The sequence below is a fragment of the Eucalyptus grandis genome, chromosome 11, assembly GCF_016545825.1.
Source record: "Eucalyptus grandis isolate ANBG69807.140 chromosome 11, ASM1654582v1, whole genome shotgun sequence".
Lineage (NCBI taxonomy): Eukaryota > Viridiplantae > Streptophyta > Magnoliopsida > Myrtales > Myrtaceae > Eucalyptus > Eucalyptus grandis.
In genome coordinates, this window is record NC_052622.1 from 30250460 (window position 1) to 30273725 (window position 23266).

At 37.5% G+C, this 23266-nt stretch overlaps 2 protein-coding genes across 2 annotated transcripts; both read left to right on the forward strand.

The window, feature by feature from the left end:
• Positions 1 to 14013: 14013 nt before the first annotated feature.
• LOC120286144 (pentatricopeptide repeat-containing protein At5g48730, chloroplastic-like) lies at positions 14014 to 18452 on the forward strand. The gene is made up of 5 exons (XM_039304466.1): positions 14014 to 14434; positions 15359 to 15540; positions 15986 to 16715; positions 17172 to 17265; positions 17500 to 18452. The coding sequence occupies exons 1-3, from the start codon at positions 14021 to 14023 to the stop codon at positions 16692 to 16694; spliced, it is 1305 nt and encodes a 434-aa protein (XP_039160400.1). The 5' UTR covers positions 14014 to 14020; the 3' UTR covers positions 16695 to 16715; positions 17172 to 17265; positions 17500 to 18452.
• A 1894-nt stretch (positions 18453 to 20346) lies between these two features.
• Positions 20347 to 22424, forward strand: LOC120290039 (methionyl-tRNA formyltransferase-like). The gene is made up of 4 exons (XM_039305734.1): positions 20347 to 20542; positions 20776 to 20873; positions 21892 to 21992; positions 22116 to 22424. Exons 2-4 carry the CDS (start codon positions 20783 to 20785, stop codon positions 22215 to 22217), a joined length of 294 nt encoding a protein of 97 aa, XP_039161668.1. The 5' UTR covers positions 20347 to 20542; positions 20776 to 20782; the 3' UTR covers positions 22218 to 22424.
• Positions 22425 to 23266: the final 842 nt, after the last annotated feature.

Sequence of the window (23266 nt, forward strand, 5' to 3'; positions counted from 1 at the left end):
GCATGCTTGGTCTCCCAAGATTAGAAAAAAAAAATGCAGCTTATCCCTGATTTTGCTCAAAAAATTGAGAGCTGAGAGAAGAATTTCTGGAGTACATCATTGAGTTGTGTCTCCATGCCAATTTACGCATGCATTTTCATGCACATTTTGCTTCCGTGATATGTATTGTATTGCCTGATATGTTTTGCCATCAAATATTTTATACACGTCTATAAGTGGGACGTACTTCGACGATAAGTAATATAATACTTCATTAAAAATTACGATAATTACAATTCTTCAATGATTCGACTTTTAAAAAGCTGTCACGTTTTCTTCGCTTTAACCCTCCTATCATTACAAATCATTGATTAATTTGAATCATCACGGAGGAAATTTTTTACTTATTTCTTTTATTCTAATTATTTTTTAATTCTTTTAGTTGTGAGCTTAGTGATTATGGGTTGCTTTATAAAGATTACAAACAAATTGAGCAAAGGTTTCTAATTCTGCGAATTACGTTAATTCCAATTTTAATTTTCCAGCTACTTGTTCTATGGCCTTATTTTGAGCTGCAAATCCCACTCTAGAAATCGAAATACCCATAATAGTAGCAAGTCTTATTCCGGCATCACTTAGATCGGCTTGTAAGAAAATTTTGTTCATTTCATGCCCTGCGAAAAGGTGATTTTTAATAGCTTGGCCTCTGCCTGACTACCCCAAGTATGAAAACGCGCTAAACTGGCTTTCCTTCCTATTTACTTATATTGAAGATAATTTATTCACGAGTGGACCAAAATGAATAATAATAATAGGTGCATTGTCGTGTAAGGCATAGATACATTGGGTCTTTTGAACTCACCTACATAACTTGTAAGCCCATCCGTCAAGCCCACGGCAACTAATCCAATTGAGCTGCAATTTACCCTTTAGTGCCTAAAACGTAGAGTTGTCAAAATGGATTGAAGACCATTTATTTACCTATTTATGATGGGTTAAGTGATATATGGATTAGCTAAATTTCATTAAATGGATTGATATGGGTTTTAATACTAAAGTTCAATAAAATGTGGGTTTTTTAATGGGTTCAAAGCCCAATCCACCCGCACTCCCTATCCATCTGTCTTCACATTTAGGTTTGGGGTTTTTGGTTGGGGCAACTTATCTTGTAGTTTTATGCTTCACTTATGATCTTTTTTTCTTTTTAAATTGAAATCTTTAGAAAATGACGAAAATTAATATATGATTTCTCTTGTCAATTTTTATTGACTTATTACTTTAAAGAGATGTTGGGTATTTCATTGTGAAACTCAAAATATTTTGCAATAAAGAAAAAAGTCGTGAACAAGTCAAAAATCTTATTTGGAACCTTATGTTAATACTTAAAATTTTATTTTTTACACACTACCGCATAGTATAAAGCTTCTTGTTTTTAAATATATATATGTGCGTGTGTGTGTGTTTTAGTAATATGGGCCAGGTCTTGGTCACGAGGTTAAGTCAAGTATGAATCACTAAATTTATATTACATATAAATAAGTCAAAATGGGTTAAATGAATCGATTTGGGTAGCACCGTCTCTGACCCCATCTAACCAACTCATTTGACGACCCCACTATGATATTAAATATTTTATGCGTGAGTAATAAGATCTATCATAAGAAATAAATAGTCCACAGAAATTGAATACAATTTCCTTGCACGTCCTTTGTCATACAAAATGTAAATACATTAAAACCTTTAATTTTATTTATATCATACGAGATCCCCAATCAAGTTAGAAAAGTTGTAATAAGATGCGATTTGTCTTTTAGCATCTGAAAATTGAAATACATTATCTGTGTCTATCATCGAGATTTATTATAATTTGAAAATGATAGCCCTATGCATGCAAGGAATAACTTATTTGTAGACTTATCAAACATGTAAGTTGGCTTGTAACATTTAACCCGCTAGTGATCCATATTCAATCCAATCCATATTACTAAAGTAAATCTAAAATGTGCAAGTACAAAGTGAGCTAACATTAGATTGAGTGAAAGCCAAAAAGTAAATAAAAAGATATCCATAAAAGTGAGTTGAATTTAAGTTAGTTATTGACCCATCATTATTATAAATTTTACCATTCTAAACTCATTTACTAAGTATAACCATGCAATAACTCAGCACATTAAGTACAGATTAAGATTATACCAACTAAGGGGATCCAAGATTCGATGAAGAAAATTATCATGTCTAGCTTCCAATTGAACCAAGAGCAAACCATCTCATTTAGATCAGAACCTAACTATATAAATAATTCACAAACCATCATAAACCATCCCTATGCTATACGCTCCAAATAAAGCATTGCAGTTAGTTCCTACGCCTAGTCTTTGATGATTTCGCAATCAATTAAACAGAATTAATGCCTCGTTTGGTTCAGCTTTCCCAATGGGTTTAGGCCTTGGGGAAATTTTTTTGCGTTTGGCAAATATTTTTGAAAGCTCATTGGACAAATATCAACATTGAGAAAGCCTAATACAAGTCCGAACCTACTTTGAGCATTTGACATTTTGGAAATACAAGTGGAAATGCAAGTTCACTGTTCATCTGCGTCATTGTTCATCTTCTTCCCCATTCATCTTCGTCTTCCCCGCCTGAGAGTCGGGCTTCTTCGGCAGCCTCCATCGCCACCTGGGGGTTGCGCATCCCCGTTAACCACCACCTGGGGCAGCGCGACCCGCGACCCAAGCAGCATCACCGCCTGAGGCCGCCAGATCTAGCCATCGAATTTGATTTTCAAACTAAAAATAATAATAAAATAATAAAAGCTCATTACAAATGTGAGTTCTGTCAAACAGTATTTATGCTATAATTACTTTTTTAATGCTATTTGTCATTTACCTCAAAAGTATTTACATTCTCATGCCATTTCAAAATCCCCTAGTGCTCTTCGTACCAACTGGCAGTGCAAAAATTTGAGAGTGAGAATTAAAATAGAAGTAAAATATGACCGACCAAAAAAAAAAGCTAAGCAATTGTCGGCTAAAATTCCACCCCGTGCCCAAACCAATATTCCATACGGAAGATACAGAGATCGGTCGAATCTAACCGCAGAAGTTTGCATAGCAGCAAACATAAAATGCAAGATGCGGACGCCACGAAGAATCTAGAGTTTAACGTGGGAAACGCGGCTCGAATATTTTTTACTGACGCACGCAAAACCGGTCGATCCAAGAGCAAATCGAAAACGGGAAAGCTTCAATTCGCGAACGGAAACCCCATTCTCGAACGGAATGCGCCCGTTCCCCAACCCCGCCCGCGAGACGCCTCCAGTCGGGAGAATTGCCAGGACCACCGCGCAGGACGCGATCCACGGAGAGAGAGAGAGAGAGAGAGAGAGAGAGAGTACCTGAGAGAAAAAGGGGAAAGCGAAGCGGCGCCGAGGCAAATGGTTGGGAGAGAGAGAGAGAGAGGGACGACGCGAGAAGGGAGAAAGCTTGTTGGCCATGAATAAGGAGGAAACTGACGTGGGGGATTTGGAGGATTTCTGGTCATCTTTATGTCGTGGGGGCGCGGGTGTGGTCGTTGCTGGAGTTTTCTAGAACCCCCAGTCCTATTCTAGTTCCCTCGCACGTTGTTCACAACTTTATAATAATAATAGGTTCAATTCCCTAAAATACCTAAATCCTAAATTTATTCCAAACATTTTTTTTATCTCATAAAAAATTCCAAAGTTAAGATCTAGTTTTAAAATCTGCCCCAAACTTTTCTTTTATTTCGAAAATCCCTAAATTTTAGATCTAGTCCCAATTCTGCCCCAAAATTTTTGTTAACTAAAAAAAAAATCACCAACTTTTAATATATTCTTAAATCTACCTCATGATCCAATCTCAACTTAATGTGACATTTCCAAATCGATAATAAATACACATTGGTAAGGCGACGTGGAAAATTATCTTCAAAATAAAATTGTTATAGGATATAAAAATTAGGGACGACTAATCACTATTTTTGAATAGATGACTAACAGTTTAAATTTAGGACTAGAGCAAAAATAGATGATTTTATTTTCAACAAAAAAAAAAGCAGGGTAGAGTTGGGATTGGACTTAAAGTTTGGAATGTTTCTAAGACAAAAAATAAAATAAAATTCATGGCAGATTTGGGACTAAACCTAAAGTTTTGCATTTTTTTTCTAAGACAAAAAAAAAGTTTAGGATAGATTTGGAACTAAATCTAAAGTTTAGGGTTTTTTAGGGATTAGCCCAATAATAAGTTAATAACAACAACATCAATAATTAGTATTAATTTTTTATATATTGACTCTGTTTGTTTCACAAAAAAATGACCTAAAATTAATCAATTATATCACTTAAAAAACGAATGGATGAAAATTATTGATGATGATAATAACACTCTCTCATTGGCTATTTACTTCAAGTTATTATATTTACGAAAATATTAATTAGTCATTTTTGGCGAAACAAATCGATTAATTTTTCCCTCTCTTGTAATTTGCCCGCTTGATGATGACATTTAGGCTTCAACTTCTTCTTTTTTTCTTTGGTCATTTATACTTCGCTTATTTTGTAGAAAACGAATGATTTGAAAAGCATTTTTTGAAAAATCATTTCTTATATCACCTGTAAAAACATAATTGAATAAAAAATATTTATATATAAATTATTGTCGATTATGAAAATATTTCCTATTAATTAAATATTCTAAGCGATACAAATGATTATTTTTAAGAGAATATTTTTTAAATATTTTTTTTCGCGAAACAAACGAAGTCTTGGAAAACAAACACCTCTTCATTGAATACGCTATTTGTTTGTCTGACGCTCAGTTAGCTTCGTTAATCATGCGTATTTCGTGTATTAATTTCTCTATTTGTTTAGTTATTACATCTCTTCTTCCTTTTGACTTTTTTCTCACCTTTTGACTCTCTCCCTCTGCAAAGTTTCCACTGCATTCCCAGCATTTGGCAGTCTGAGCAGACGAGAACTCTCTCGAGCTTTACTTCATGAAATCGTTTCGACATGTTTTTGTCTTGGACCAACTCTATTTAAAAAAAAAAAAACACTCACACACATGCCTGTGCGAATGATTTTTAAATTTTGACTTAATATTCGATGTAATTTCTAAATTATTAATTTATTCAATTGAATCCTTAAGCTATTAGTAAATGTTCAATGTTGTTTTTAATTTTCTCAAACAACAAATCATACGTTATTTATATGTCGAGTTGGATTCTTAAAAATGATAAGTTGGCATGTCAATCTTTTTATCCTTCTACATTAAGAATGGAAAAATAATTAAGGTGTTAACATGTCCATCATTATCCGATGATGTAAATTATTAATTCAATACGGTATACTTCAATTTTAAGGGATGTCAATTATTATTAACAATAACTCTATCTAAACACGATTATCTCCAAGTCCAAGAAAAAAAATATTTGTTGTACTTAGTATTTTAGTTTGATTTGTACATGTCTTCATTCCACCCTTTATTCAAGCAATTTTTTTTTTTTTTTAGCCAAATTGCCATGTTAGTAATACCCGTCTCTTTTTTCTCTTGACTATTATTTGGCAAGCTGCTGTAAGTTTTCAATAAGATATTTAACACTAGACATGATTTATTTGGGGAAAAAAATTGAACAGTGGATGAGTTCATTAAACTTATTTTATTCGATGAATATATTCGGACTTCATGAGTTTGGATTGATGGTCGGTTAGGATCCGGTCAAGGGGCCTGGTGTTTTACCCGAGACATGCATATGAAAAATGTCCGGGTCAGGACCCGGCCAAAAGTAGGGCAGGCCGGACCTTCATATACTCTTATAAGAAGATTGGGCCCCGAGATCTGAAGAGAAAAAGAGCACAAGTCGCCATGGCGTGGACCGTGGCTCAGCTCAATTGGGCCCAAAATTGATAGAGAGAACTGGGCGTAGCCCAAGCCCGAAAACAAAACGACACCACTTTTCAGTGGGTAGCACTTAGCAGTGCACGAGGGACGCTAAGCAGAGAGATGTTTTACAAATCTCTTTCCACGTCTTTAACGTCCAAATCTCTCTCCATTTTCTGTCTTGCGAGCCATTTTCTTCTTTCTACGCCTCCCATCTCCTCAAGTCGCAGGGCATTGAGAAGTTGACCCTGTCCTCCAAACTTTCGTTGGCTTTGACGTTGGCCTCGCTGTTGAGTGTTGACCTCCCCAACAAGCCCCTCTTCTCCACCGCACACAGCCTCCTTTTGCACTATGGACATTAAGACCACCGGTTGGAACCTTGATGAGGCTTCCAAGGTTTGCCTTTGCCAAAATAACAGATTGCCAAGAAGAACAAAAGGCCTGGAAATCCTTTGCTTTCGAACTGCCGCCGCATCGGGTTGAAGTCCCCAATTTGGCTCCTCAAGAGCTTCATCAGGGACAAGCCGCGGGTCCATCTTCACCCACCGTTCCCACGGCCGCCCCCATTGCCTAGCCACTACCTTTTGCAGTTGAACCGAGTCGATTTCTACCCCTCCAAGCCCCCATTTGGAGTTCGAGGATGTGCTATGCACTGTGACTCCACCATTGGCTGGTTGTCTAGTTTGGCGAGGCACAAGGACCATATAGTTGATGCAATTATCTTGGTCTGAGAACTTGCCAGACATGTCTAGCTCATTGTCTCAGAATAAACTAACGATATTACGGTTTGACATCTATCTCAAGAACTTGACACTAGAGGCGGTTCGTTCGAGACCAATGACGATATAAAGAATGATCTTTTTATGGGGCTTGTTAGGATTGCCAATGTATGTTTACCTTATTTTTGTAAGTTTGATCTATATTAGTGTGAATGCAAGCCAACCTTGTCTCAATGCCCTGCAACTTGAGGAGTGGGGAGACATAAAAAGAAGAGAATAACCTACAAAAGAGAAGATAGCAAGACAATTTGCAAGAGTCGAGAACCAAAGCCAGCATGGAAAAGAAGAAAAGTGGGACCCACAAGGACAAAAAAACAAAATAAAAGGAATTGGCCATAAAAAAAGTCAATTTTGAAGAATTATAACATAAGTGATGAGCCTCGCAAGGAATAATATAATTAAAAAAAGAATATTTAAGCCAAATGAGGAGTGAAAAGACGCGACTCTTAATATAATGTTACTTTTTTATAATGCAAAACACGATAAGAGTGATACGTATAATTACAAAGGAGAGTGATGTAACTATGATTAAAGTTGAAGTTGTTATTTGATTATTGAAAAATAATCAAAGAATCAAATACATGAATATGTGGCGGCTTTCCCTTACATTAGTCATCATTTTACCCTGCTAATCGTCTGACTAGAGAACCATTATAAAAAAGAAAAAAAAAATCACGTGCTTTTCAATTTGAAATGATAAGGACTAAAAAGAGGTCAAAACCATAATACTAAAATCTCACGTCACCGTAAGCGAATTCAAATTCACTAAAAGAGTGACAACATTGGACCTTTAGAAAAATATGCCAATAGGTTTTCAAAGGCAGTTATTAATAATGATAAAATATTAGGTGCTCAAATGGAGACATATCAGCATCATATTAGTCTATTTAGCATTCGACACGTGTCATTTTGGACCATCAGTCCGACAACCTTTGTATTAACTCTCTTCAATTAATGCTTTTACTTTTTTTTTTCTTTTTTTCTTCTTCATCTTCCTCATTTCACTCCATCGAAGACTTTATCCCATGAATCACCTTCCACCACCACTTCACCATCATCTCAGTCCTCCGTCGTCGATCTCGAGCTTCGCCAGTGAACTTGAGCCTCATACTTTGGATCTAAGCTCGAGTTGAGCCCTAGATTTGTGATCTAAAGCTTAGCTCGACCTCAAATCTTCGAGGCCAACTTGGGTCGGCGTAGGCAACAGATGAGGCGAGGTGGATTCGGAGGCGATGGTGTGGCTCATTGACATGGCGAAGGGCCTCAAGCTCCTAGCCGACACGGGCGCCGATGCAGAGGGCACAAGAGGAGTTGGACAGAAGGCGGCGACGCTAGAGGTCAGAGAGGAAGTGGGCGAAGATGGAGGCGATGTGCACGTGTCGGATGTTAAATAGACTAGTATGATCCTGAGATGTTTACCGTACAGGCTTGTGTCCTGATCACCTTGAATTATTCAAACTTCACCTGAATTGAAGGATCGGATCTGATTCCATCTACTTAGTACATGTATTGTGATATTATGGGAACTGATCTTCCGCCAATCATACATGTTATCAGAACCAGGAGAGTTTGTAGTGCACAGACCTAAGTTTTGGTGCATTTTGCTGGTGGAAGACATAGAGAACAAGATAGAACTTGTGGATGCCTTAGCTGTGTCAGCAATGAAGACCACCCCTCAACATCTATCAGAAGGTACTTTTCTCATGATTTTGTTATCTTATTTGCTGCGCGCTTTCTTTTAGTACCCCAAAGGATTGAATACAGAAATCATGGGTTGAATAACCCGCCTTCTCCACAATAAGGTTCCTGATTGTTTCCCATTATTGCTTTGGAAATGTTCATACGACACATTCTTTCATCGCTTATTCTGGAAATCTATACAGTTCATGCATTGCAGGTGGAGCTTGGGGAACTTAAGGGGAGATTAACAGAGGTTATTGGTAACCGTGATGGCCCATGCAAGAGGATAGAGTCAGAAGGGCCAGAATCTCTTCGATCATCAGCAACGCCGTTTATTGCAAGGACCACCAATTCATGCGACACCTATAGTTCATTGCAAAGGGTTCTTGAGAACAGTCCGGCTTCTACAGACTCAAAAACAGGCTGACTGATGCTTTTATTTTTTCTTTCTCGTCCTTCTTTTTGGACCGAGGGAAGTGTCATTAGCCATTCTTGATTGAGATCGAGTGCATTAGGAGGAAGCCACTGTTGCTGTTGTCTAAATTCGTCAATGGACTCGATTTGGAGGATTAGTTTTCTGAATCATATTTTAGTGGAGCCCATGTTATATAGCTTTTCTTTTTTCGGCCATTTATGCAGAATTAGTCGAAAGAGCTTTCTTGAAATGGAGTGATAGGAAATATTGGCAGTCTATAAGTATTATGGTTGACGATTATGAATAGCAGTTGCTTATGTGTAAAGTTGTGCTTCAAAAAAAAAAAAAATGATGGTAGAGGTGAATAAATCAGATGTAGTCATCGACGGGTGAAAGGAGACGAGTTCGTTGCCTTTGCTTTTGAACATGACTTTAGGCCTTTTGAGCAAAATAACTAACTAAATCAAAAAAAAAAAAAATCTTTGATATGATGGGGAAAATTATCCAAAAAGCCCTTGCCTGCCAATTCAGTTTTTAAATTTTCAATTGTGTCAATTTAGTTATAAACCTTATAATAACTTGCTACTTTAATCCTAAATTTTAATCCTAAACCTTATAATTATATCAATTTAGTCTTAAACTTTGCTAATTCAATTCTAAATTTCTTCACGATTTGCCAATTTATTTCTTGCTGTCAATTTTGGTCAAAAGTTGTTGATGTAGCGGTCTAGTGAGCGTCGACACGACTAACACTAATGTGAATAGCTTTTTACATTTTTTAATAGTTATTTTCTTTTTTTCTTTCCTTCTTTCTCTGAGACTCAAATCTCGCTAGATTCGGTGAGGGCAAGCCTCACCCAAACACTAGTGATGCTCAATGTCGCTTGAGGTTGATGAGGACACTAGATTCTGCAAGTGCCACTTTCTAGTGGCTGGCAAGGGATAGAAAGAAGGAAAGGAAGAAAAGAAAAAAAAATCAAAAAGATCTATAAACTTGAGATTATGGCACGTAAGATGTCTGGTGCTGATTAGATCGACATATTAATGATTTTCGGCAAAAATTGGCAGGAAAGACTAAATTGACAAATCTTTTAAAGATTTATGATTAAATTAACAAGTCATAAGACTACGATATGGAATTATAAGTCACTTTAACTCATTTATGCATCTACTCTGTTCGATCTTAATTGATCCCAATTCTTCACTAGAGTTTCATCTTTCGTTAAGTAAAGTGAAGAAAGATCTCAAAATTTGTTAGTGGTACTACTAAAATTTCGAAAACATGAAAGGAGTTTGAGGGTATTTTGAAAATTACATAAAAAAGTGAAGGAAGCACTTTCAATTCTATTTTTCTTTATCTTTCTTTTGAAAATTCGGTTCTTCTTGTCTTATCTTAAATCTACCTTTCCTTTCTAAAAATTGTTAGTGGTACTACTAAAATTTCGATAACATGAAAGGAGTTTGAGGGTATTTTGAAAATTACATCAAAAAAGTGAAGGAAGCACTTGCAATTCTATTTTTCTTTATCTTTCTTTTGAAAAATCGGTTCTTCTTGTCTTATATTAAGTCTACCTTTCCTTTCTAAAATATTCAAACAACAAAAAATTGATTTTTTTTTTTTTATATTAGGAGGTGAATATATGTAAATTTTGAAAAGTTTTTTCGAAAAGAAAATTCTAAATTTAAGCTCCATAAAAATAAGAGAAAATTCAAAATAAGAGCTTGAAGTGGCCATGGTAGTTTCGAATAAAGACCCGACTTTGCCGACCTATTGAAAATTCCGACTAGTTAATGACATTATCGTTGAATGACAATTTTAATCTAAATTTTACTTAAATTAGATTAAAAAATAAGAAAGTTTAAAATTTTTAGAAAGAAAAAAAATAGAGGTGGGAGGGCTAGCCCCAACCCTCTCGCTAATGGCTGTCAATCCTCAATTGCTAGCCATTACATCTGGTCGACAAGGGTCGCTAGCCTTGCCCGTGGAGTCCTGGGTTTTTTTTTTTTTTTTTTGTGTGTTTTCTTGTTTTTTAGTTTTAGCTTTTTTTAATTTTGTCTTTTTTATGGAAAATTTTGGATTTAGAACTTAATCTAATTAAGATTTTGTGTAAAAATTAGGCTTTGGATCAAAACCATGTCGATTTAGTACTTTATGGCGCGTTTGGTAATGTTTCTGTTCCGGGGAACAATTTTTGAACAAAAATAATTTTTTTTTGTTTATGTTCCTATGAACAATTTCCAAGTATAAGAACGCGCTTGGTAACTGCAAAAAATTTATACTCCGAGAATAGAAATGCGTTTGGTAAACTTGTATAATTTTGTTGTTTCTTTTAATTTATCAATATTTTTATTATATTTTTCCTTTTCTTTTTTCTTTTTTTTTCTTCTTTCTTCCTTTTGGCCAGTCGCCGGGCCACCGCTAGGTTAGTGTCACCCAGCGGTGGCCCGGTGAGGCCAAGCCTTGCCCTGGCCTAGCAAGGCCGAGCCTCGCCGGGGGCTAGCGACACTCCGGCAAGGTCACCGACCCTAGTCGGCCGGTCGTTGGCCATGGCCGAGGCTGGCGATTGGCCAAAAGGAAAAAAGAAGAAAAAATAAGTGTTTCTTGAAATTTTTCTCGAGAACAAGAAACAACTTTTTTTTACTTCTTATTTCCATTCCAAATCTGTTCTCGGGAACAAAAAAATAGATTTTTTATTCCCGGAAACAAAAGTTTTACCAAATGCATTTCTGTTCTTTTTTTGTTCCTCGAACAAAAGAACAAAAATTTTTGTTCCGGGAAACAAAACACAAATAAACAAACAGGCCTTTAGTCAACCTTATTGTCATATGGGAGATATAAAATATTAGGCATTTTTTTAGTCAAATTAGGAATTAGCAAAAGTCTTAGACGAGGGGCTACAAGCCATTGAGACCAGCCTTGCTCGTGGTTGTCGAGGATCGCCCAAGCAAGGCTAGCCCGTGCCTTGACTTTCAAGGGGCCTTAAGCTAGCCTATGTAGCATTAGTACTCTTTAAGAGCCTTCGTGTCGTGTCCAATATTTCGACACGTGTCCGACATTCTCTGATACTCTCGGACACTCTCCAACAATCGGTCAACACGTGTCGAAAAATCCGACACCTGGTCAGCTTTCTTAATACTTTCCAACACTCGAGTTAGAATTCTGATATACGATTTTTCGACACATGATTCCGATATTGGGGTCAATTTTAAAAATTGAATAAATGAGAGGTCAAAATATATATGTGAAAAAAGAAAACATAATAATAAAAATAATAAATGCAAAAAGAAGAAAAACCTAGTCTTCTTTTCTCTTCTGACTCCCACTTCTCGTAATACACAATTTACCCATTTTCTCCTTTTCTAACATATCTAATATGAGAGTCTAGAATTTGGATCGCTTGCTTTTGAATTATTGAAATAGAGTTGAATTTGTCAAATTGAAACAATGAATGATATTAATAAATGGCGGATTAATGTTTTTAGTGTATATTCATTCTAGGATTTTTTAATTATTTATTTATTTATGAATTTGATTCAAATTAATTTGATTAAAATAATCATAAAAATGATCATTATTATGTATATATAAAAATACAACGTCCCAACGTGTCGGAATTCTCTATTTTTTTAGAAACAACGTATCGGCGTGTCGTGGCGTGTCATGTAATGCGTGTCAGTATCGGTGCTATTTAGAGGCTAGCTATCAATGAAAATGAAAACAAAAAATAAAAATGCCCTTGAAGTCAGAAAACAAAAAAAAAAGTGAAGGATAAAAATGCCCTTGAAGTCAGACTCCTTTTCAGAATGACATGAGCACTTTTTCCTTTCCTAAAAGTAAGAAAAAAGACAGCAAAATATAATGATAACCTAAGGAAAAAAAGCCATAAAAAATCGTAATCTATACTTATTATAATATATTTATTCTATTTTTTTTTTTGCAACAAAAAAATCCAAACTTAGATTCATATGATGTATTTACTCCAAACTTATATCAATGTGACACATCTTTTAAATTTTTTTGACACTAAAAATCTTAAATATGGATCTGTGCACACATTTTTCATAAATATGATAAGCTTTGGGTTGTTGGGTCATAAATAAATAATCTGGGATAAACGTGTGGGGATTTTCTGTGTGATGACAAAATTTGAAGTAAATGTAGGACTTGGTTTAGGAATTTTTCTGTAACGGAAGAAAATAATAAAAAAGGATGGACGATATCGTCTCTAGGGGTGAGCATGGTCCGGGTTGGTTCGGGCCACCCCTTAACCCTAGGACCAATTCGTACAGTGTCGGTCTTCAATTTTTAAGATCGAGAACTGACCCTATTGAGCCTAAGACCAAGGACCGGACCGATCTAATGGGTTCGGTCTGATTTCAGGATCAACCTGGGACCGATCGATAATTTTTTTCGTCTTATTTTTTATACTCCCTAAAATAGCAAACCTACAAATTCAAATTACACATCCATTAACAATGCGACATTATGCAACTAAACTATAAATACCAATACATATTTAGCAAATTTAAGATAACACAATAATATAATTTTCGTACCTACTAACCGCTCATCGAGATATGAGACAAGATGCAAAGTTCTTGTAATCATTTATTTTTAATATTCATAACACCATATGCAAAAGCGTTTTCCTGCATTTAATCATGTAGAGTTCACTCAACCGAAAAATGAGCTTCACACCACTTGACTAGCAAATCACCGTAATAACTGTAGTACTACTCTACTATTTAAAAACTTTTACCATTTAACACAAATTAAAAAGTACAGTGCAGCTGAAATTCATTAGTAAAATACAATTAAACCATAAAAAGTTCAAAATACTTAATATAAACCATGAATATATAACTTCACATCTTGTTAATAAACACCTGAAAATAAAACAAACGACACTTAATTAATACTCAATAAAAATTTTAAATTGAAATTACTATTAGTGCTATTGATAGAACATCTCAATATAATATAATATAACAGATATTTTACTTAGATTTAAATATATAAAAAAAATTATAAATAATATAATATAATATAATATACATGATTGATATAGAGTTTGACCAACCCAAAATTTTTAGGACTGATCAATCCATATAATATTAGACTTGGAATTTCAGAACCAATGACCAATCCAATCTTTTTGGGAATCGGATTAAGATTGACAGGGTTGGGCCAATCCAGAGTCGATCCAGGTTGACCCTAGACCGCTGCTCCCCATTTCGGTTGATAGTTTCGCAGAGCTCCCCGTGAGACCGTCATGGCCTCACTCTCGAGCATTCCATATCCTCGCCATGCGCCTCCGCCTCCTCCTCCTCCTCCTCCGATTCCTCTACGCCAATGCAAAACCCATCGCGCGAGGCCCATCCGCGCGTCGTCCTCCGCCTCCGATGGCGCGGGCGAACTGTCCCTGACTGACGGAGCGCGGCGGAGGTGGAGCGAGGCGGTCGACTCGGAGAAGCTGAAGGAGAGAGAGGCTAGAGAGAGAAAGGAGGAGGTCAACCGGAAGATCGCGTCGCAGAAGGCGATATCGGTGATCCTGAGGAGGGAGGCCACCAAGGCCCTGATCGAGAAGAAGCGCGGGCCGACCAACTCGCGGAAGCTGCTCCCGAGGACTGTCCTCGAGGCTCTCCACGAGAGGATCACGGCTCTGCGCTGGGAGTCGGCGCTCAAGGTCAGAGAACGGGTTGATTACGAGAGAGCGCTTCATTTGGCGTTCGGTGTCTTAGTTTCGCTTGCTTTTGGTGGAATCTTGTTGGATTTGGGGGAACGTCTGCTCGTTATGGAAATGGAATTGGTCTTGCCAATGTTGCTGGAATAGTGCTCTGCTGCTGCTGTCTAATTGGCTGTTTGGGTAACAAAAATTGGAGGAAGTGATCTTGATGGGGCAGTTTTGTTTGACCAGTTGTTAGAATATCACTCAACATGACTAGCTTGCCTCTAGGAAAACATTGCAGAAACAAATAATGTATAATTCAGTTAATTTGCTCTGATTAAGTAAATTCGCCATCATTTTGAATTAGTTCTGCTAAGTTTCGAGCTAATTTGTGTTCGAGTTGAGCTCTAGCAGCTTTCTGAGTTTGTTGGTGAGAAAATGTAGGACATAGGGCTTGATGAATTGGAAGTCCAGGCAATATGGCATTGAATTTTGTGACTTTTCTTAGGAAAAAGCAAGTCCGGCTAGACATTTTACTGAAGGGGCCATTTCTATTCAGTGAACTTTAAGAAATCTCAGGGACACTTTCTTGATTCTCTGCTTGATGAGCACTGATAGTTCAACTACTAAATTTTCATCATTTATCCGCGTGTAACTTTCAACTATAACCTATGCATTTGTCTCATGTTCGCATATTTCTAAATGCATTATTTTCTGGTTTTTGAACTGTTACGTGAGCAGCTCTGGTACAGACCAAACCCTGCCACCTATGTTAAGCTAATTGTCATGCTTAGGAAATGTAAGCAACCTGAAAAGGCTCATGAGCTCTTTCGAGCTATGATAGATGAAGGATGTGTTGCCAATCATGAGTCATATACAGCACTTTTATCTGCTTATAGTAGGAGCAGTCTCTTTGACAAGGCATTTTTTATCCTTGAGCAGATGAAGAGCACCAGAGGCTGTCAGCCAGATGTCCATACCTATTCTATCCTTGTAAAATCATGCCTGCAAGTTTTTGCATTTGATAAAGTGCAGGATTTGCTTTCTGATATGGAAGCTGAAGGCATTAGACCCAACACGATCACTTACAATACCCTAATTGATTCTTATGGGAAAGCAAAAATGTACGTGTTAATTACTCTTTTAGTTTTCGGAACCTCCATCTCGTCTCTCGGATCATAGATTATGTTGAAAGGTTGTTTTGGTTTTGGATAATCTGTCACACCTTTAATTTTCTTCCCCATTTAGATTTTTCGGAAAGTGGGAATAATCTGGAGACGGTTAAACACTTGCATGCATGGCCACACACATGTATGAATGGGGGGAGAGAGAGAGAGAGAAAGAGAGAGACTGTTTCTGCTGCAACTAACACCAGTACCATTATAGCAATCAAGATCAAATTCTTTGAATTCACTTGTATACTTATTCCACTTCTCCTCGAGCTTGCAGAAACATGTCCCGCTCCTTGACGTTTTTCTTTGTTTGGCCTGCTATCTCCTCCCCGTATATCCTGAATGACTCGATGGACATGATATGGCTAGAGAAGTAACCTTTTAGCATGATTTAAAGGTTTGCGGAGATGGAATCAAGAATAGCAGAAATGCTACATCAACCAGACTGCGAGCCTGATGTTTGGACCATGAACTCTACACTTAGAGCCTTTCGCAGCAGTGGACAAATAGGAACCATGGAGAAGTGTTATGAGAAGTTTCAGAGTGCAGGAATACAGCCCAATATTAGAACATTCAATATTCTTCTGGATTCATATGCAAAAGCTGGAAATTATGAGAAAATGAGTGTGGTGATGGAATACATGCAGAAGTACCAATACTCCTGGACGAGTGTGACATACAATGTTCTGATAGACGCATTTGGGAGGGCTGGGAATTTAAAACAGATGGAACATGTGTTTAGGCTAATGCTGTCAGAGAGGATTAAGCCAAACTGCGTCACACTTTGTTCACTTGTAAGAGCATATGGACAAGCTGGGAAAGCTGATAAAATTAAAGGTGTTTTGCGGTTTATAGATAATTCAGATGTAATGCTAGATACAGTGTTTTTTAATTGCTTAGTGGATGCTTTTGGGAGGATGGAATGCTTTGCAGAGATGAAGGATGCGCTTGAGATGATGAAGCAAAAAGGATGTAAACCAGACAAAATTACATATAGAACCATGGTTAAAGCCTATTCAAACAGTGGAATGATGAGCCATGTGAAGGAACTACAAGCTCTCTTTGAATCGGGGTGGAAAAGTTCAACAGAAGATGGAGAAGTCTAGCTTACAGTGAGAAATTTTCAGGTCAGTGCATCCTGCTCTGATGACATTTTTTGTTGTTTTAGATTCAATGCATTAAGCAAAGGATAAGTTTCTCGTTTTCTTGGCATCCGATTGTGAATGCTTATTATTTGATATGAGAAGATAGGTGACAAGAGGTGAGTGTGAATAGTTAATGATCCTTAACATGCTGAATGCAGTCCAAACAGTTGTTGTGCCTATTGACATGCCAAATGCACGTGTTCAAGAGCTGACAGAATCATTGGAGGGAATGTTTGTCCCAAATATCATTTTATGCACCATTAGATTTGTCTACTCTATCATCACGAGTTCAGAATTGTCTATGGGAAGCTTATGCCTAGGGAGACCGTTTAGAGAGACCGTTCTCTTTGGCCTCAGTGAATGAATTTACTTCCGCCTTAAGTTTTCGTGTGGATGCGTCTTTACCTCAGAATCTAAATGCCTAATATCATCATGCAGAGTTTCACTGAAGCATAAAACTGCATCATGAAAGTAAAGTTGATCTTGGAGTAGCAGCTGTGGAGTGCTTCTCCAGTTTCTGCACAATTTTAAGGTGAAGTTATAACTCATCTGCAAATGAGGAGATATGCACCATGATAGATTCTGCAGCTTTTCCGTTGACCTTTTAAGCTGAAGCACTTTGTTTTTTCTCCATGCAATCAGGCATTGCTAATAAGAATATGAGAGTAAACTATTGCGCCCCCAAAAAAAAAAAAAAAGGACTGTCTGTACTTCCTGCTTCTTTCTTCTTAATTCTAATTATTCTGTTTGAAACACGATTTCCTAGGCACATCAAGCTTCCGCAATTGATCTGCTTCTTGGATTGTTCTCGATGACGGCTTAATTTATTTCTTACAAGACCTTTTATGTAAGAGAGTGTTCAAATCTATTATTGGATTTGGGTCCTTATCAGAACAGAGAGAAGTGCAGTCGATTTTGCTCAAGAGACAGAGCGGAACAAGCGGAGACACTCTAAAATAGCCTTGAGATAGCTATGGAGAGCACTGATCAGACAACACCGTATGTGCAGCCATGGTAACTCATTCGTTGCAGCTATAGGCAGTTATAGCCTACTCTTTGAGGCATTTTTGGATAAAAATCTGAGCAACTGAAAGGCGAAAATCTTATACTTTCTGTGGTAAATATCACAAGAAGTTTTGATGGAAATGAAGCATCTTGCCCGGTCATACCAGATGATGCACACTCCTAACTTCTAAACTTTGGGATCTCCACTGACTCTGGAAAAGAGAAATCACATGAAGGTTGTTCGTTCTTTATGAGGCATGAGACTTTTATATCATCTTACAAGTTATTTTGTACTGTGTCTCGCATTTGGTCAAAATGCTGGTGCAAAACATTTAAAGCATTTGACAGGTTCTAGTGTAACCGTTGATTCGAATCTCAGTAGCCCTGGAACTGAACTTGATGAAAGACTCGATAAGATATGAAGACATATTGGTCGTGTTATCTCCAAATGTTTTCCTAAATTGGAGGAGCGTCACCCCGCCTACACCGAAGGGATTTTTCTTTAATGTGATTCGGCACCAGTGAGATGCGTACGTGACGCTTTGACTAGAGGGATTTGGGTCGAGTGATCTTATGACACTTCTCCAGACAGAAAAGGAGCGCTCAATTAGATAGTAAGGCCAGTTTGTTTAGACTTTTCTTAGTAAAATGTTTGAGAGAATTGTCCAAAAAGTTTTAAACTTATTATACGGTGATCAATTCAGTCATAAATCTTGTAATGATGCAAATTGAGTCCAACAATGTATTCATTTGAAATAATTTTGGCTAGAAGTGGACATCTTTTGCAAAATTTTCAAATTTTTAAATTTTTTAGAGTTTTCTATTTTTCATTTTCTTTACTTTTTCCTTTTTCTTATTTCCTTTCAGTGGCCTAGGTTTGGGCAATGTGCAGCAACTTACGCTAGCTATAGGTGAGAGCCAAGATGCCCTTGCCAAATTTGGGCAAGGCCTCACAAGCTCTAGTTATGGCCAACAAGCAATCCTCACCAACCATAGTCAGGGTGGGAACACAAGCCCTCATTCACAGCTAGCGAGGGCTTCAAGGTCCTCGCTTGGGGTCGTGGCCCTCGCAACCCTTAACATTGAAAAGAAATAAAAGAAAAGTATATCAAAAAAATCAATAACAAATTTGGAATTTTTTTTTTAAAAAAATTATATAAATTGTTCGCATCAGTGTCAATCATGCCATATAGGCATAGTATTCACAATAATGATTTCTACTAATATTGATAAATCGTCAAAAGATTTAAGACTAAATTAATACAATAAAAATGTTTAAAACTGAATTCACCGTCATTCAATAAATTAGATTAGATTTCAGATAATCATATCCTTTTATGAGCTAACAAGGGAAGGGAGTAGTTGCTAGGGCCAGAGGGTTTGGAAAAGGAGCGGTTGCTTCTTCTTAGAATCGCTCTTCTCTTAAAATATACATGTAAAAACTAGAATTAATCCCTAAAAGTGCCTTTGAAGTAGTAACAATGCTTAACTTCGAAACTCTAAAATTAAGCCTAGTTAGGTGGGGAACACTATCGGGATGGATGACTTCCGGAGAAAATCATTCATTTTTCACGTTAATCAACCCTTTATTATACACATAGTGAGTTTCCAATTTTGTCATCCGGGACCATTCCCTTTTTATTTAATTTGTGTTTATCCCTTTGGTTAAAATAGCTTGATTAGTCAAATTAAAGTGGCTATATTCATCAAATTTTGTTAAATATTATTATTGGTATTTATTATTTTACCTAATTTAGCTTTTCTCGATTTGCTATGGTTTCTCATATTCTCACAACAATTAAGGGTAAAGAGATAAATTTCCTTGAAAGATGAAAATGGAAATATACTTTTAACATTGGGTTTATACCATGATAAAACCCAAAACTATACCTACTATAGTACAAATGCCCCGAACTTTTTTTTTTTGTCACCAAAAGCCCTAAGTTTGCTTGTTGCGACACAAGAATATATTCCAAACTTTTTTTTTTTTTGGTTCGTGTCACAACAAACCTCGAACTTATACTAATACATCTTCGATGGAAATGAAATAAATGGTATATATGTTGTGTATATAAGTTTGAATTTTTCTGTGACACAAAAAAAGTTAGAGGTATCTGAGTTATAATAGGCAAGTTTAGAGTTTTTGGTAATACAAAAAAGTTTGAAATAATTGTGTCGGAACAGACATAATTAGAGATTTTGTTTTTGTGGTATTTATCCTTTAACCTTTAAAAGTCATGTATATTAATGGAAAAAAAATAGCAGAGAGCTAACCGTAGGAAGAAAATGAAAAGTCCATGGGAGTACTGTGAAACGGTTCAAAAGTTATATGATATATATCACAAAAAGAAAATAATAATAATAAATCACAAAAAAAGGCACGGCGATTTTAACGAGAAGCCCACTTTATAAGGTGGGCCACTTTCCACGGGCCGCCCTTTCTTTATCGATCGTATTCTTCACCGTCCAAAATCACCATGACCCGGCCCAACTCCCCTCTCGAACAGACCTGCGCCCCGCTCGTGTGGGCTCCCCCGGTTCGAACTCGAACGCAGAGATCAAAACCAGAGAGAATCACCAAAATCCATAACGAAGCTCAAGCCCCGCAGAAGCGATGGACGCGTGGTGGATCACATCCTCCACGCGCACAGAAGAGAATCGCCTCCCTCGCGGGCACCGACGATAGTCGCTAGGTCAGGCTCGCGCTGCTGCTGCTGCTGCCGCCGCTGCCTCCTCGCCGGCCACAAAGCGCACCGTGCCTCGGTTTCGATACGGTTCTCTCGCGTTAGATCGTCGCGATTCAGGTGATTCTTATCGCCTCCTTTGCTCGCGCTCGTTTCGTGGGATGAAGGTGCATTGGAGTTCGGTTCGTCGGAGGAACGAGCGTGGTGTTCTTAGGGTTTGGGGTTTTGGGCTTAATGCTTGCGAGGACGCGGTTCTAGTCGATTTGAGTATGTTAGCAAATGCTTCTATAATTTAATTATTTAAGTTACTTATGTAGGTAGTAATGATCCTTTTGCATGGTTTTCGCTTTCAGGGAGGCAATGCTTTGGATTTTAAAAATGGCACTGCAACCTCAACCAGTGTGCAATCAACTCCGCTTACTGATCAGCATCTGGAACAAGTGGCGACCGGGTATGCTTGACTGCTTTTTCAATGGTTATACAGGGCCTTTCAGTCGAGCTGTTGAATGGATCATTCAATTCTTTGTCCTCTCCTGCATCCTGCATACCAACAGATCATTGTCAAAGTGAAGCGAGGGGTAGTTTTGCATTGGCTGCATCACCTCAAGGGGACTCTCTTGAGAGTAGTGATAGGCCCAGACTTCTCTGTGGTTCAAACTGTGCCGATAATCAATTAGATTCTTATGGGGTGGTCCATTTGGTTGAAGGAGAAAAGATCTCTTTCCGTGGTGGAAGAAGGGATAAGTTTGCTTCTTCTAAGCAGTCATCTCAATTTGATGGGAGTAAAAATGCCAAGGACTCTGAAGAGTCTGCTGTATTTCGTCCATATGCTCGAAGGAATCGATCAAGGTCAAACCGTGATGGTGCCCGATCAAGTTCTGCTGATATGTTTCATGGTCGTGGTTGTCATGGATTATCTTTAGCTGCACGAGTGGGTTTTAGAGACCCTAAGGGCTCGGTATCGGAAACCAAGGACCACAAGGAAGAGAGTTTGCTCAAGTGCCAAGGGCAACAAAAGAATTCAGTCAGATATTGAGGTAGATGGTGTGAAAGATCTTGAATCAACTTCTGTTCATCCAGAGAGTGACCGTCCTGGGGATAATCGAAGTACTAAATCAGTTGAAGTTGATTTAACATTTGTAAAGCTGGAATCTTGCAATAGAATGGCTATATGTTTCTATATTCTAATTTTACTCGTCATCCCTCATCTTTGTAATGACATTTATTGTTATCAGAATGGTGGTTTCATGTTTATTTTGGTACTGGCAATACTTTGCTATGGACTTGGAGGATCCAATTAATTAGGAGGAAAGATAACATCTGAACTCAGCATCATTCCAGTGTGTTATCTTGTTCACATGTGAAGTTGTGTTCTCCATTCAGTGTTGTATCTAAATTCTTCATTTGGACAATGACGTCCACTTGTTATATGCACATTTACCTCCTGAAGAAAATATTCTCTATTGCAGGATCTAAGCTTTTGATCCGTGAACTTCCATCTTTACTTGATGGCTCTGCTCAAGCAGAAGCCAAGCCACAAGATGAGACTAAAGTCACCTTAGCTCCAAAGGTACTACTCTCCGTACATAATAAGTGCCAGAACAGGATATGATAGATTGAGTCAATTTCTTAATTTCAGTAACCGCTTGAAACTGAGGTTAGTGTCTTTAATAGCTTCTCCTACTTCTCACAGATAACCCCTGAGGAGTCATGGCTATGCTTCAATGAGGAGGCTGTGGCCCTTCATAATAAAGTGGGTGGTCCTTTCTTCCATGTGTTGGACCGTGTGGAATGACATACAACCATTTTAGGTTTGTGCATTTGCAGGTTGTCCAGGAATGCGAGCCAATTTTGCCATGATGGACAAAGAGAATGGTCAGCAAAATGTCATAGAGCTTAAAATCATCACTACGAGGGTATGCAGTGAGATCAAAAGTGAAGGTGGTGAAGTGGATGGCATAAGTTTTGCCAAGGGTGCTTTATTAGTTCCTTGTGGAGGTGGCACGGTGATCGGAGGTATGCTTTGTTCCTTCCAATCAAAATTTATTATGGAATTTGGTCATTTGGGTTATCCTCAGAGCCCACTGCTTTTATCATGCTTGGAGTTTTGGAAAAAGTAATGAGTTCTCTTTTCTTGGGACATTGGTATTTTGTCTTCTAGATGTTTTTGGAGAAATGTTGCAAAAGGATGATTTGTTATTTGTCTTACATGACCAGGTATTGGAAGTTCAACTTCCAGGTAAGAAAGTGGTCAATGCTGCTGCATTTTGGAATGGTTTGTGTGAGGAAAACGTACTCAATATTATTCAATAACGTTTAATATATATATATATATATCAAAATAAACTCTAAAAGTGGAAAAGACCCATTTACCCTTCTTACTTCTAACACTCCCCTCAAGCTGGAGCATAAATATTAATCATGCCCAGCTTGTTACAAATATGTTATATCCTCCCATTACCTAAAGATTTAGTGAAGATGTCTGCAAGTTGTTCGCCGGTTCGAATATGACTGGGAAGAATTACTCCATTTTGCAACTTTTCTCGGATAAAATGACAATCAACCTCAATGTGTTTTGTTCTCTCATGAAACACTGGGTTGGAAGCTATATGCACTACAGCTTTATTATCGCACCACAGAGTCATGGGTACTAAATCTTTGAAGCCTAACTCAGTCAATAACTATCGAATCCACACTAATTCACATGTCACTTGTGCCATGGCTCTATATTCTGACTCAGCACTAGAGCGAGCAACAACACTTTGTTTCTTACTTTTCCATGATACTAGATTTCCTCCGACTAAGGTACAATACCCAGTAGTTGATCTTCTATCATCCGGAGAC

Excerpts from the sequence above, each read along its gene's own strand:
- LOC120286144 (XM_039304466.1), top strand. The coding sequence starts at position 14,021 with ATGGCCTCACTCTCGAGCATTCCATATCCTCGCCATGCGCCTCCGCCT. Across the intron at positions 14,435-15,358 it reads GCTGGGAGTCGGCGCTCAAG|ATGAAGAGCACCAGAGGCTG; the intron begins GTCAGAGAACGG and ends ATCCTTGAGCAG. Across the intron at positions 15,541-15,985 it reads TCTTATGGGAAAGCAAAAAT|GTTTGCGGAGATGGAATCAA; the intron begins GTACGTGTTAAT and ends CATGATTTAAAG.
- LOC120290039 (XM_039305734.1), top strand. The coding sequence starts at position 20,783 with ATGCTTTGGATTTTAAAAATGGCACTGCAACCTCAACCAGTGTGCAAT. Across the intron at positions 20,874-21,891 it reads CTGGAACAAGTGGCGACCGG|GATCTAAGCTTTTGATCCGT; the intron begins GTATGCTTGACT and ends TCTCTATTGCAG. Across the intron at positions 21,993-22,115 it reads AAGTCACCTTAGCTCCAAAG|ATAACCCCTGAGGAGTCATG; the intron begins GTACTACTCTCC and ends TACTTCTCACAG.